Source organism: Anabrus simplex, chromosome 5, assembly GCF_040414725.1.
Source record: "Anabrus simplex isolate iqAnaSimp1 chromosome 5, ASM4041472v1, whole genome shotgun sequence".
Taxonomy (NCBI): Eukaryota; Metazoa; Arthropoda; class Insecta; order Orthoptera; family Tettigoniidae; genus Anabrus; species Anabrus simplex.
In genome coordinates, this window is record NC_090269.1 from 135,677,882 (window position 1) to 135,691,836 (window position 13,955).

Below are 13,955 nucleotides of genomic sequence, written 5' to 3' on the forward strand. Positions count from 1 at the left end.
TAGATTGCACGTCTCCCAGGTGAAACCTGTATGATTTACGTATGTTTTTGCCATTAAAATTTTAGCAGGAGGTTGAAGGTTATATTTTTCTGGAGGCCTTCTGCCCCAAATTAATTTTATTTAGTCATATATATGATCTGTATGTACCATTTTCCCCTCTGGTTTTCCGGCTGTCTATTCCTTAGTGGCCATTACCCAGCCCCCGTCTCCTGCATCTCCGCACTATTGGCATACAAAAGCCTTCCACGCCACGCGACCCTCTGCATTACCAATAAAGATCGTACTCTCTAGTCTCCAACAACACTTTTCTGCCGCCGAGTTCTTACTGTGTCAGTGCCCCCTCAGCCGTTCGCCGCCGTCCTGCAACCGAATTGGGGTAAGGGCCCACTCCACTCCCGTGAAGACTCCCTGTGAACGACGCGCCGGAGTCCCTCTCCCGGCAAAGGCTGGGGTGCGGTGTCCCTACCGCCAACTCATCGGGGGCTGTACATATACTTCTAATTTGCGGCGACCTTCACCACGACTACCCCTCTCATAGTACCGGTAGAGGTGTATCTCAGAGTTCTCGGGGGGTCCGGGCGATCTTCACCTGGGTATCGGCAAGCGGCGGCAGGTCTTGCCGTCAAATCTATCAATACGTATTTAATATTCTACAACAACAAGGACACTCTAAAGCTGGAGTTAAACTAGTTTCTACCTATCCACTTTAAAAAAGCATAGAAAATTGTTTGTTTCTCTTCAACTGAAAATGTTTTCTCAAAATTCTTCTGCATCACCCCAAGGAAGGACATTTTGGGGCAGGTCTGTACCGAGAGGTACACTTCAGCGCCGCGCATTCAAAACTAGCGCCTAAATGAACTCCTCTATTGTAAAACAGTGAAACTGAAACTACTCCAACTTGGATATTTAAACAAAAGTTGTCACTACTAACATATTGTGTAATTTTGTTATTGTGAAGTTTCCTAAACTGACTGAATTTCTCCTAGTTTTGTTAGCTATGCATCAAGAAGTTTGGACATTTCTCCACAGATGACATTACCATTACCAAGAAACTATGATCATGCACCCTAGGCAAGGTGTAAGAAGTTATAATTTATAATTTAAAGAAGTTTTGTATTTCTAGGTTTCTGTAACTGATTGATGTTCATTTATTTGTGGGTTGGCAATATTTCCATTTTCTTTCCGCCAGTTTTGAATCTAGCCAATCAATAATGTCTGTAATTAATTTTCAACCTATCACAGGCTTCTTCTTCGATTCTGAGTTTGCCGTGGCTGGTAACGTACAATCTGATGACAACAGCGACCATCATACTCTACAGAAGAACAGAAGGCTGCAGAGTGACGAACACATAGTAGAGGAGGATGGACAACCAGCTGACTGTCGAGTCGACACGAATCCAGGAAGCAGCGGCCCATCTGATGACAGAACCAAGACTTTGGCCGGGAAAGGTAAATCCTTGAGTGTAATAGACTTCTGGGTTAAAAAGGGCATAGGACAGAAAGACAATTTAGACAAAGAAATATTTACTTCACCAGAGGGTAGTATTCTAGAACTGGAGAAAAAGAGAATAACTAGAAGTAAGACACGCAACTCGTCTGAGGGTAAAAGTAAGAAATAGCTAGAATGGAATATTGGTATGGTCAACATTGAAGGTTTTTTGAACAAGGTAGGAAATGAACAGGTGAAATTGTTAATGGCAGAAATGCATATCATTACCTTTGTTGAGAGCTGGATAGCACAGGGAAAGAAGTACATATTGAAGGTTTTAAAACGTATAGCAAGGCAAGGGGCAGGAATGCTCGTAAAGGTAGATATCCCGGTGGTATACTAACCTTGATAAGGGAAGGAGTAAAGGAGAAAATTGAAATAATAGAAACAGATATTGAAGAAATACTTTAGGTGAAAACAAGGGTAAAACAGAAGAGGGGTGTTAATCTATATTTCGGTTTTGTATACAATCCTCTCGGGGGCTCGACATTGGCAAACAAGGAATTCTTCACAGAGTTAGCACTAGAAGTAAACAGATTAAGGAATATACATGACGACATAGGTATTGTAATAATGCGATGATCGCAGACTTAAATCCAGTTTATTGTAAAGAGGCTGAGGAAATAATAATTGGAAAAAGAATTAGTCAAGATAAAGTTTACAATAACTTTGGCGAAAAACTATTAGAATTATGTGGAACAGAAGAACTCTATATTTTAAATGGGTGGTGGCCAGGAGATGAAAGGGGTAATTTAACGTTAATAACAGAAATGGGTGGTAGTGCAATTGATCTAGTATTATGTTCTAAGGAGGCATTACCACTCAATAAGAGGATAAATGTTAAAGGTTGGGGGAATCGCATCACTTACCCATAATTATAAATATGGTAAGCACGGAGGAAAATAGTGGGGGAATTATATAAGTAATATTAAAGGGAGGTCAGTGACAAAACATATATGGAGAGAAGACCTTAGCACAGAATTCAAGGAATATTTCGAAGGTAGGTCCTTTGAAATTATTAAGACAGGAATAAAGTCCGCGATGGAAGATAATAAAATAGACGAGGCGATAAAGCTAATAGAAAACTCAATACTGATGGTAGGACATAAAATGCAGGCTCGAGAGGTAAGAATACAAAGAAATAGTGGGTGGTACTATGAAGAATGCAGACAAAAAAATCAGAAGTAATGAAAGCACTAGACACATACAGAAAAATAGGCGGGCATGAACCAAGAACTGCATTCTGTAGCAAAAGAAAAGAGTATAAAGAATTATTTGTAAGACCTAAAGATCTGTGGCAGAAGAAACAGACTTACAACTTAAACAGAGATGCTCTGAATAATAATACTAAGAAAGTATGGCATAGAATAAATCAAATTTGTAAAGATAGAAAAATATAACTCAGGTAAATATAAGCCATAGAGAATGGATAGAATACTTTAGTAAACTATTAAGTGGTGATCATAGTTGGAAACAGGATGTACAGAAGATGGGAATCTCGAGAGGATTGGAGTGCACCCTGCCCGATTTAGATAAGGAAATTTCAGCCGATGAAGTAAAGGAAATATTAGAGAAAGGGAGGAAAGGGAAATCAGGACCAATTTTAGGTATAAACAATTAATTCTGGAAGGGAGCAAGCAAAAATAGCTGTATCCTAGGAAGTATAGTCAAAATATTTAACAAGGTCTTCGAGGGAGCAAGATTCCCTAAATCATGGCAAGAAGGTATCATCTGTCCTGTATACAAGAAACGTGGAGAGAGATCTAACCCAAGTAATTGTAGAGGGATTACGTTGCTAGATTCTTTAAGTAAGATATACACAAGGACATTGGCAAAAATATTAATGAATTGGGTGGAGGAGTACTCGATCCTGTCGAGATTACAAGCAGGATTCAGAAAGAGAATGAGGACTAGTGACAATATAATGGTAGTGAAAACAATAATAGATAAATATATTAAGAAGAAAAGAGGCAAGTTGTACATTACTGTAATCGATTTAGAAAAAGTTTTCGATTCGGAGAGTAGAAAAGCCGTCGTCCACAAGTTGGGGCAGATCGGAGTATCAGCTAAAATTATAACAGCAATTGCTAATATCGTCTGTGTCTGTTAGGTCATCAGCCCAGAGGCTGGTTGGATCCTCAAATAGCACCACCAAAGGTTATGCAGTTATAAGGAAACCGAAAAAACCAATGGCAGCACCAAAATGAGGCGTACTATGCAAGACGAAGAGTGAGGTAGTTTGCCATTGCTTTCCTCACTCGGTCAGAAAATGCTATTGCAGCACGACTGACCCTATGAGCAACACCTTACATAACACTCATGCACTAGTCGTGCTCTGAATATCATTACTCAGCACCACCCATACCCCAGCAGCTTCCATATTGTCACAGCCATGGATGAGACTGGGACTTCGGTGGAAGCTACACTTTACTCTGGCCTGTGCCAAGAGATGTACACAAAAGTACTGTATCCATCAAGAAATGGCAGCAGGCCTAATTGCTAATATATATTCTGAATTTAAATGTACTGTAAAAGTTAAAATTGGTTTAGTATTGGGAGAGATAACTTCTAAAGTGGGTCTTAAACAAGGGTGTAAACTGTCCCCCATATTACTTTTATTGTTTATTAACGATATTTTCCACTCGAAAGAATTTGAGAAAGGAGCTTATCCATGTCTCGAGTATCAAGATATTCCAGGCCTAATATTTGCGGATGATATCATTCTACTCGCATTAACACGCAACAAGATGCAAAATAGTATTAATGAGGTAGAGAACTACTGTAAAGAGTGGAATTTAAAGGTTAACCCACAGAAAACCAGAATAATGGTTTGTAAAAGGGGTGTAAAGCTTTCTAAGAGTGAACAGTGGTGGATGGGTAAGACAAAGTTAGAAGTGGTCAAAAAATCGAATACCTAGGGGCGATTATAAGTAGTAATGGTAATTGGTCTGAACAATGAAAAGATCAAAAGTGAGGGGATTAAGTGCCTTGGGTAGTATCAAAATATTAGATAAAAGTATGCCTAACGTAGAATACAAAATTCAGGAAAACATATTTAATACAATAGCTAAGGTATTGTATGGATCATAAATTTGGGGAATAAATCAGGGAATTGTAGCATTAGATGTAATCGTTAGCAAATTTGCCAAAATAATTACGGGACTACCAAACTGTACTGCAAACAGTGGAGTAAGAATGATATGTGAAGGGGTGAGTATACGGGCTGATATTGGAAAACAAATAGTCAAGTATTGGTGGAGATTAAAGACGGGGAGAGGTGGTGAAATATTAAGCTTAGCCTATCAGCACCAAATGAAACATCTAAACGAAGGCTACTGGGTGGATGGCGTGAAAAAGCTTCTAGAGTACTTAGGATTGGGATCATACTGGGTAAGTAATGTATCAAGGGATGACAGGAGATTGCATAAGAAAGTAGTTCAAAGAGTGAAAGATATAGAAAGATAAACAATTAGGGCAGAATGCAACAGCAAGAGAACACAAATGGAATTATGTAAAATATTAAGGGAGAATATGACTGTAAGGACACAAATGTTAACAAAAAGGTAAATGAGAGGAATGTTCTGGTGGTTGATGGGAGTGTATAAAAATAAAGCTTTAAGAAAAAACATGACGAAAATAAATGTATTTTATGATATTCGAATATGGAAGTGGCACATTTGATTAAGGATTGCAAAGAAACAAGACACATGAGAGAGAAATACATAGAAAGGAAAGAGTTGGGTAAAATTCTAAATGAACATGAACTGTACACACTTTCAAGTCTATTAAACAGAGAATGGAATGGAAGAAACGGGGAAAAATAGCAAATTTATTTAATATTATTAGAGGTATTTGGGAAAAAATGTGAAGAAGAGATAGTTACATGTAGTTAAGGAAGAGGTGTCCTGGACTGTACAACTTAGTTAAAATCCAGGAAATACCTCATAAGGATAAGGTTGTATACGTTCAAAGATAATTGTAAGTAACTATTAAAGAATATGTCTGTGGTAGTAAATTGTAATTGAATGTGGTATCAGTTAAAAGTGAGTCGCATTTCGAAATTGAACAGAACCAGTGACATGTGATTGCGATGGATGCGATGGTCGGGTAGTCTCTCCCCCGGTTTGTTGGCCATCCGTGGCTGGGGGGGGGGGGGCGAATGTCCGTTCATTGTTTCCAATCTGTCGTTTGGAGTTAAACATATTCGTTTTACTATAATTAATAACCCTGGTCGCATGTGTGTGCAATGGTCGCGGCGGGCGGACCTTCTTCCCCTCCCCGGTGGGCAGTTGTCCCTGACTCGTGGGGGAGGCAGTCTATTCGCTGTTTTTTTATAAGGATGTATAATATGTATGTGGTTTGCAGTATATACTAACATTATCTAACTGTTAACGAATTTTAAAATCTTTGAATTTTTATGTATCTTGCTTTCGGTTATTGGTTTGTTGTCTTGTAGCACGTTCAAATTTAACTCCATGTAATGATTTAGATTACAATAAACGAATACGCTCTCCCCAGTTGGTGGTCATCCGTGACTGGGAGAGAAGTGTATTCATTTAATTAATTAATTAATTAAAATCGTAAGTACCTAGGTGTTAATATAAGGAAAGATCTTTATTTGGGGTAATCGCATAAATAGGTCTGCAAATACGAAGGGGGTACTATATTGCTTTACACTTTATTTTTTTCTACCAAATGAACAGTGGCGGCGCGTGGATAAAGCGTCTGGGGGTTCACTGCTGTCGGAAATAACGTGTTGAGATTTATTGTTACTTGATATTTACGTAGATGTAAAATAGTGACATTGCTTGATTAGAAACGCGACTTTTCTTTGAAAGGTCACGGCTACAACTCGAAGAAGTTACCAAAATAATGAGGATGAAGGACTGAGAATATCATGTGCAATTACTTAAAGCTGATCCAATTTCCTCTGATTTTGGAGACGTTGCTTGTGTACAAATAACTTCTTCAAGAACGTGTTAGGCAGACTACTGTTGTTTATATATTGACGTATTTTGCTGCTTACTTTTATAAAACACGTACGGCTAATGAAAAGCTCCAGGGGCTCTCAACTTGGGAGTATGGGTTGGCGACCACGGGGCCCTTAGCAAGGTCCTGGCATTGCTTCCACTTACTGGCACCAGGATCCTTACTTTCATCTAAACTATCCGATATCTCTTGATCAAGTCTTATTCTTTTCCGATCCCGACAGTATTAGAGCACTCGAGGCACAGGGAGCGTTTCATTTTCACGCCCTTCGCGGCCTTACTCTTTCTTTGGCCGATACCTTCTTTTTCGAAGTGTAGGATTCCTTTCATTTTTTCTTTATGATTAGTGTTATATAGAGGATTAGCTGATTAACCCGGGCTTCGCTGCGGAATTCTAGGTTAGGTAGTGTTTTTTCTTTTTGCTTTACGTCGCACCGACACAGATATGTCTTATGGCGACGATGGGATAGGAAAGGTCTAGGAATGGGAAGGAAGCGGTCGTGGCCGTAATAAAGGTACAGCCCCAGCATTTGCCTGGTGTGAAAATGGAAAACCACGGAAAACCATCTTCAGGGCTGCCGACAGTGGGGCTCGAACACACTATCTCCCGATTACTGGATACTGGCCGCACTTAAGCGACTGCAGCTATCGAGCTCGGTGTTAGGTAGTGTACACGTTGTGAGTAAGATTCTATTAAATTGCATAGTTCTTAACATTACTCCAGAAACGCGACGGGAAGTCACCATACGTCTTTTCTAATGTGAAGACTGGTTTAGGGAATTTCAATGTTAATGGTAGACCCTGTTGCCTACCATCAGTCACAATCAAGTTGTAGAATTTTCATTATAATGGCAGACCACTCACTCTCCACATCCCTTTTTACAACATCAGAAAGAGTGGTTTTCCCAACTGAAATCAATACAGGTCATTATAATGACGTCACTAGGAATGTTGCGATTAAATAAAAAAACACACATTTTCTCACTTTTAACGTACTGTACTACACTTCCACTCTGTTATTATTCTGTTAAGTTTGCACACTGAGCATTCCAATCAGCGCCTCAGAGTAGGGGTCGAATAGCTGGAATACTGTGATGAATCAGTGTGTTACGTACCAGCAGTAGCAGAAAATGTATGAACCAGAGGAATGGCATGCTAAAGAACAAAGTTATCCAACTCCCTAGCTACTTCCCGCCAATATTCAGACAGGCTGTCATACTCGGTACGCAGCAGTAGCCCCATCTATCGAAGATGAGTGGCAGCATAAACGACAAAGAACATCTCAACAAGCAATGGTACATGTAATGTTATTGTTGATCGATTTTATGAGCTTTCGATATTGTAGGCCTTCAGATTTAGTTTACTTCCAACTCTGAAATACTACTATTATCATAGTCGGTACGGTAAAACTGAATAAAACATAGATGATCGGAAATGGTATTCTCTGTAACTCTCTACAACTTCTTTACGATCAAGAACATACAAAAAATGACATTTTAGTCGCCTTCCCCTGAACTACCATTTCGTCCAGGGTGAATAAAATTAGTTATAGCCTAGACTGCAGTTTCTTATTCCCCGACTCTACAGACCGATTTTCATTAAATTCGGTTTACCTATTATCTCGTTGCTTGGCGGTGATATGGACTTAGCAACAAAATTACAAATTAACGAATATCTCTGTTATCATATTCGATACGGAAAGAATGTATAAGACATACATGATCGAAAATTTAATTCTATATAACTTTAGGTATGTAGTAATTATCGGTAGGACCGCTAATAAAACATAAACATACATATCTTTATTACCCACCCTAGAATACACCATCGGCTTTACAGGTAATAAAGACAGACAGAGCGAAACCCAAAAACAAAATAACAAACAAACAAACACTAGGCACTACATCTCTCCTAAAACTACTTAGCTAAATTATTTACCTCTAAATCTACTCAGTGTCCTCCCACACGCACGCGGATAGCCGGCAAACGTGCAGAAAGCACCGCACTACAAATTACCCTATTTCCCTATTCCCCTATTCCTACCAACCACCTAGAAAAAAATATATATAGTAGACCGGTCTCTGCGTCAGCCCTGGTATGGAATACATGCCCACCAACCCGTTGATCGCAGGGACCAGCCTCGCCACGTGAGAACTGATCTTATTTCTCACCTACACCTGCTGACAATGTATTCCTTACCTACCATGTGTGCCAAGCCAGCTTGGCGGAAACCCGACCCATCACATGGCTTGTCACACACTTCCGCTATATACGTCACACCTTCTCTATTCATTGTCAGCTCACTACCTTCCCTCTTCTTTTTCTTTTCTTGCCGTGCAGACATGCTAAGCCTAGCTTCTTTGGGTTGGGTCAAGCCCCCAACCCCTCCCTCTTCCCTTGATACGCCACCTTCTCCTCTCTCGCACTATTCCTGCCCACTACATCTCACCTTCTTGCACTTAAGACTTAAACATCAACAATTTTTTTTCACTTACACACAAACAGACAGTTTCCATTCCAAGTCCATCAGTTCACTCAGTCTTCACAATCTACAACACCACACTTGCCTCAAACTGTTAAACTTAATTTTTATACTTCCAACATTTTCTCCTTAACTACAGTCCCCCTTAATCTATCTAAATTACTATTACACACACCATCTTTATCCTCCCTCCTCACACAAATACTTTTTTTTACACCTCATATACACACAAGCAAATAGTACTCCATTCCAAGTTCATTAGTTCGCTCAGCCATCTCACTACTTTTTTTTTTTCATTTTTTTTTACCTAAGCTTCATTACTACCATCCACGGTAAACTTAAACTATAGAACAGCTTCTTAAATTTACACTACCCTCAAGCCAACTCAACCTCCCCTATTCTCAACTCTTACCTAATTTTCTCAGTCTTTCCCTTGTTACCAACTCTTCTCTTATACACCTCTGCTCTCATATTCCAGAAGTCATTAATCTATCACCTCCTCCCCTCCTACTACTTCCCTATCTACTTCCCAACACCCTGCCCCAGGCGGATCACCTTTTCCACAGGGCAAGGTGCTCACCCCCTTTCCCCTAACACTACAGCCCCCTTTTCTGATATCATCCCCTTCCCGCATCTGCTCAGGGCGGATATCCATTCCTCTGAGCAGAATGCCCTCCCCCTTCCTCCCTCGGCAAGAACCACATTATCTGCACATCCCCTGTTACTCCCTCAATTTCTTTATAAATATAGCTCTGGCCACATTTAAGAATTTCGCTATATTCGTTCCTTTCTCCCACTCTCTACATAACCAAGATGTCATCTTATAACTTTCCCCTATCAAATCCAGCTCCTTCTTACTCAGTAGTTTAATCTTTATCTCCTCCAAAGCTCGGCATTGATTAAAAATATGCAGATCCTCCCACATCCCTCCACATAACACACATCTATCACTATTCTCACTGCCTACCCATCCCCTGTTCCTCGGCACCCCCAAAACCCACCAATACAGACCTCTCTTATCCCTTCTACCCTCAAACTCCGTTTTCGGGTTTATTACTTCCACCAATTTATTTAATACTGATAAAGAGAGTCTCTCTCTACATTCCCCTATTAAGCTCTGTCTTTCAATATCTAGTAGTCTTCCCTTTATCCTTTCCCATACCCATTTATTCCTACCACCCCCCCAGGCCTCTCCATATTCCCCCAAACCAACCTGTTGTAACCATTTTTTGCACTTATTCACCCAGTAACCTTCATTCGTCATACCTTTCTGAAACTTAAACGTTTCTTGTACTAATGCCCCGCCCTTCCCTTCCTCCAATCTAATCCAATACTTAAACACCCTCTTAGCTATTTCAACCTCTATCGATTCTTTACAGACTAATCTGGCACCGGCATTGGCTGTACAGTTCGGTAGGTCCATCATAATCTTGCTAAATTTCGCCACCACCTGGTTTAGTTCACCCCTGCCCTCCTCCATTCCCCATACTTCGACCCCAAATAGCATTTTGCCCATTACCAGTGATTTGAACACCGTTTTCTGAATTTTGTATTTAACATTTGGGAATTTCTTCTCTAAAACCCCCACTACCGCAAGAGCTCCTCTACCTTTGAATTTTGCGTTCCTACACTGATTTTTCCAAGAACCATTCTTACTAATTATTACACCTAGATATTCCATTTTTACTCCTGGTCTAATATTTTCCTGGTCTAGCCTCCAAACTTCCTTATTCTTTCTTCCACCCCTTTTCCTACATACCATTATCTGAGTCTTCCTTGCATTTACTTTGAGAGACCACTTCCTAGTATACTCAACTACCTTGTCCAACCCTTTTTGCAATCCCCTTTCCGTCAAAGCCAAAATCAATAGGTCATCCGCAAATAACAACCCCGGAACCTCCATTTTTCCTATCCAAGGGCACTGCCAAGCCTCTCCACCATGACCCTCTAAAATATTATTTATAAATAATATAAATAATATCGGGGATAGTTTACACCCCTGTCTCACCCCACTCTTAGATTCAAAACACTTACTCAACCTTCCATCCTGCAATTTAATCATCACAAACACTTCCTCATAAATTGTCTGTATTGCCACCCTCATTTTTTTTGACATTCCAACCTCTCTTAGTCTCAAAAATAGCGCCTCCCTACTGACCGTATCGAAGGCTTTTTCTAAATCAATCGCTGCTACATATAATTTACGCCCTGCAATCCTCACATACTTTGTAATCAAAGTGTCCAGAATCCAAACATTATCGACTGTGTACCTTCCTTTCCTAAATCCATTTTGGAACTCAGATATCCTACCGTACTGTTCCGCCCATCTTGTTATCCTATTCGCCAAAACCCCTGTGTACACCTTCGACAACGAGTCTAGGAGTGTAATTCCTCTATAGTTGTTAGGATCGCTCCTAGCTCCTTTATTTTTATAAATAGGGCATAATACCCCCTTCCTCCATTCTCTAGGAAATTTCCCCTTTTCCAGCAACCTATTAAAGAACTTCACGATCCCCCTCAACATCGATTCATTTGCCCCAACCTCCTTCCATACACTATTGGGAATATCGTTCACACCTCCTGCAGCCTTGGGTCTAGCATTTTTTAATACTCTAATTACCTCCTGACTTGTTATCTCCCCATCCAAAATTGTAATGCCTACCTCCAATTCACTTCCTATATATGACTTGTCTAATTCTCTACCCAATTTCCCCTCCCCTTCTAAAAGCCTTTTAAAATGCCTAAGCCATTCGTTTTCTCCTATTTTATCCCCCTTCCCCACCGGTTTCGTTCTTCTGATCTTGTTTATTACCTCCCATATCCTCTCAAATTTCTTCTCTCTACAATATCTATTTATTTTATTAGCTTCTGCCTCCTTCCATCCTCTTTTCTTCTCATTCAATATCTCCTTATATTCCCTTCTCAATTTACAATATTCCTTCCTCTTTTCTTGCTCACCTTCCTTCCTAAACTCCGCTAGGGCTCTCATTACAACCTCACGTTTCCTCCTGCATTCTTCATCAAACCATCCATTCATTTTATTCTTTTTTTTCTCTACCCTCCTCCTTACTTTCTTTCCTACCCTCCATACAGGGAGTTCTATTAATTTTACCACGCTATCCATGTCGTTCTCTTCTACCGCCCTTTCAATTCCTACCCTTAATATATCTCCCTCCTCTTTCAAATGTCGTCCCAATTTCTCTTTAGTATTGTCATCCCATAGATACTTCCATCCACCATTCCTATATCTCTCCCTACTTTCCTCCATCTTTCCCTTCTCATCCGCAACCAAAGTTCTCAATTTTATTTTGATGGGCATATGTTCCGTTAACCCACATTCTAACACCTCAAAACTTATTATTCTCCTTAACGCTATCTCTGAGCTTATTCCTATATCCACTGCACTTCCTCCATTTGTTGTAATATACGTCAACTCTCCCACACTATCCCCCTTCATCCATCCATTTAAAATAAATAAATGTTCTATAGCACACAGCTGTAATAACCTTTCTCCATAACTATTTACAACATTATCCTTACTCTTCCTTTGCAGTTCCCCTTCTACTTTTACTTCTTTCCCGTACACCGGTACCCTATTGCTCACTCTCGCATTCCAATCCCCCAATAAGATCATCCCATCTTCTACATATATCCCTTTAATTGTATTTATTTCTTCAATCAATTCGTCAAAAAAATATTTATTAGCATAAACTGAATCGCTCGGATGGTTATACAACAGTGCCAGACAAATTGCTTCCGTTGCCCCCTTCCCCATTTTTACTCTCAGCCACACTACCCCTTCTACCCCAGTCTGTAACGTCTCCACCCATTCCGCTACCTCATTTCTTATTAAAACTACTATGCCCCCTGGATTTCGGCCTCTCTTCCCTATTTTTTTTCTTAACACGTTAACTACTCTATAACCGTCCCATGTAATTTCAACCCCTTTCCCTAACCACGTCTCTACTAGCGCAATTATCTCAAAATCTTTCACTAGATCCACAATTTCCCTATTTCCTAACTTCCCCATCAATCCCTCAATATTCAACACCCCTATCGCCATCTCTAGTTATTTATTTCCTCCCCTTCCCTCTCTATCCTGCGTTTCACCACTTCCCCCCTTACTTCTCGTAATTCTTCCTTTTGGCTCCACCACGTCACTCTCCCCTTCCTTCCCTTTCTTCTCCCCCCCAATCCTCCCCTTTTCCGTGCCAGAGCCTTTTTTCCCACCCCATAGATCTTTTAAACTTAACGATCTCGCCTTATTCAACGCCTGTTTTCTCTCCAGGTTTCTTTCTGCATTTCTCTTATTCGGGGAGGTTGAGTCCCTACCCTGACTGCTTTCCCTTCCCGTCACCTCTTCACCACCTGTATCCACTTCACTTCGGACTAGTGTCCTACTTGTTGATTCACTCCTTCCTGGGTTGTTCTGACTCACCAAGGACTCTGCTGTCTCCGCCACCTGACCGCTGACACCGCAGTCCCGTCTTCTCTCTTCCTTCTCCATACTGATGTCGCCCTGCTCTCGATTTCTGCAACTCATTTCCTCCTCACATTTCTCCATCCTCAGCAGTTCCTCCTGAGTCCACGATCGCGACCAATTTCTGCCTGAAGTTACCAGACACCTCCCCACAATCTTGGTTCGCAATCCCTGAGCTCTAGCCCGCCAAATATGCCGCTTATAGACATCCAACCGCAACCTGTCTTCTTTCTCTGTCTCAGCTTTCAAATAAATGTTCGATCCTTTTAGATTTCCAGCATTCCTAAGAAGTATATCTGCCATCAGGGTTGAAATTAGCCTTAACTTCACCGGCCTATGACCCTTGTTTCTTCCTACTCTATATATATCATCTATATCAACTTCAGAAAAGTTTATCTTCATTTTGTTCGAAACTATGTCCACCACTTTCAATACTAATTCCACTTTTGATTCTGTTCCTTCCTCAGGTACACCATACACAAACACATTTTTTCTTGCTGATTCGCTCCTCGCTAA

At 40.4% G+C, this 13,955-nt stretch overlaps 1 protein-coding gene across 1 annotated transcript in view; it reads left to right on the forward strand.

Moving 5' to 3' along the window:
- Positions 1 to 1,323: 1,323 nt before the first annotated feature.
- Positions 1,324 to 13,955, forward strand: part of Sse (separase) — a 330,246-nt gene continuing 317,614 nt past the window's right edge. The window contains exon 1 of the mRNA XM_067148330.2: positions 1,324 to 1,449. Within this exon, the coding sequence (XP_067004431.2) occupies positions 1,363 to 1,449 (87 nt within the window). The 5' untranslated portion in view covers positions 1,324 to 1,362. The remainder of the gene's footprint in view (positions 1,450 to 13,955) is intronic.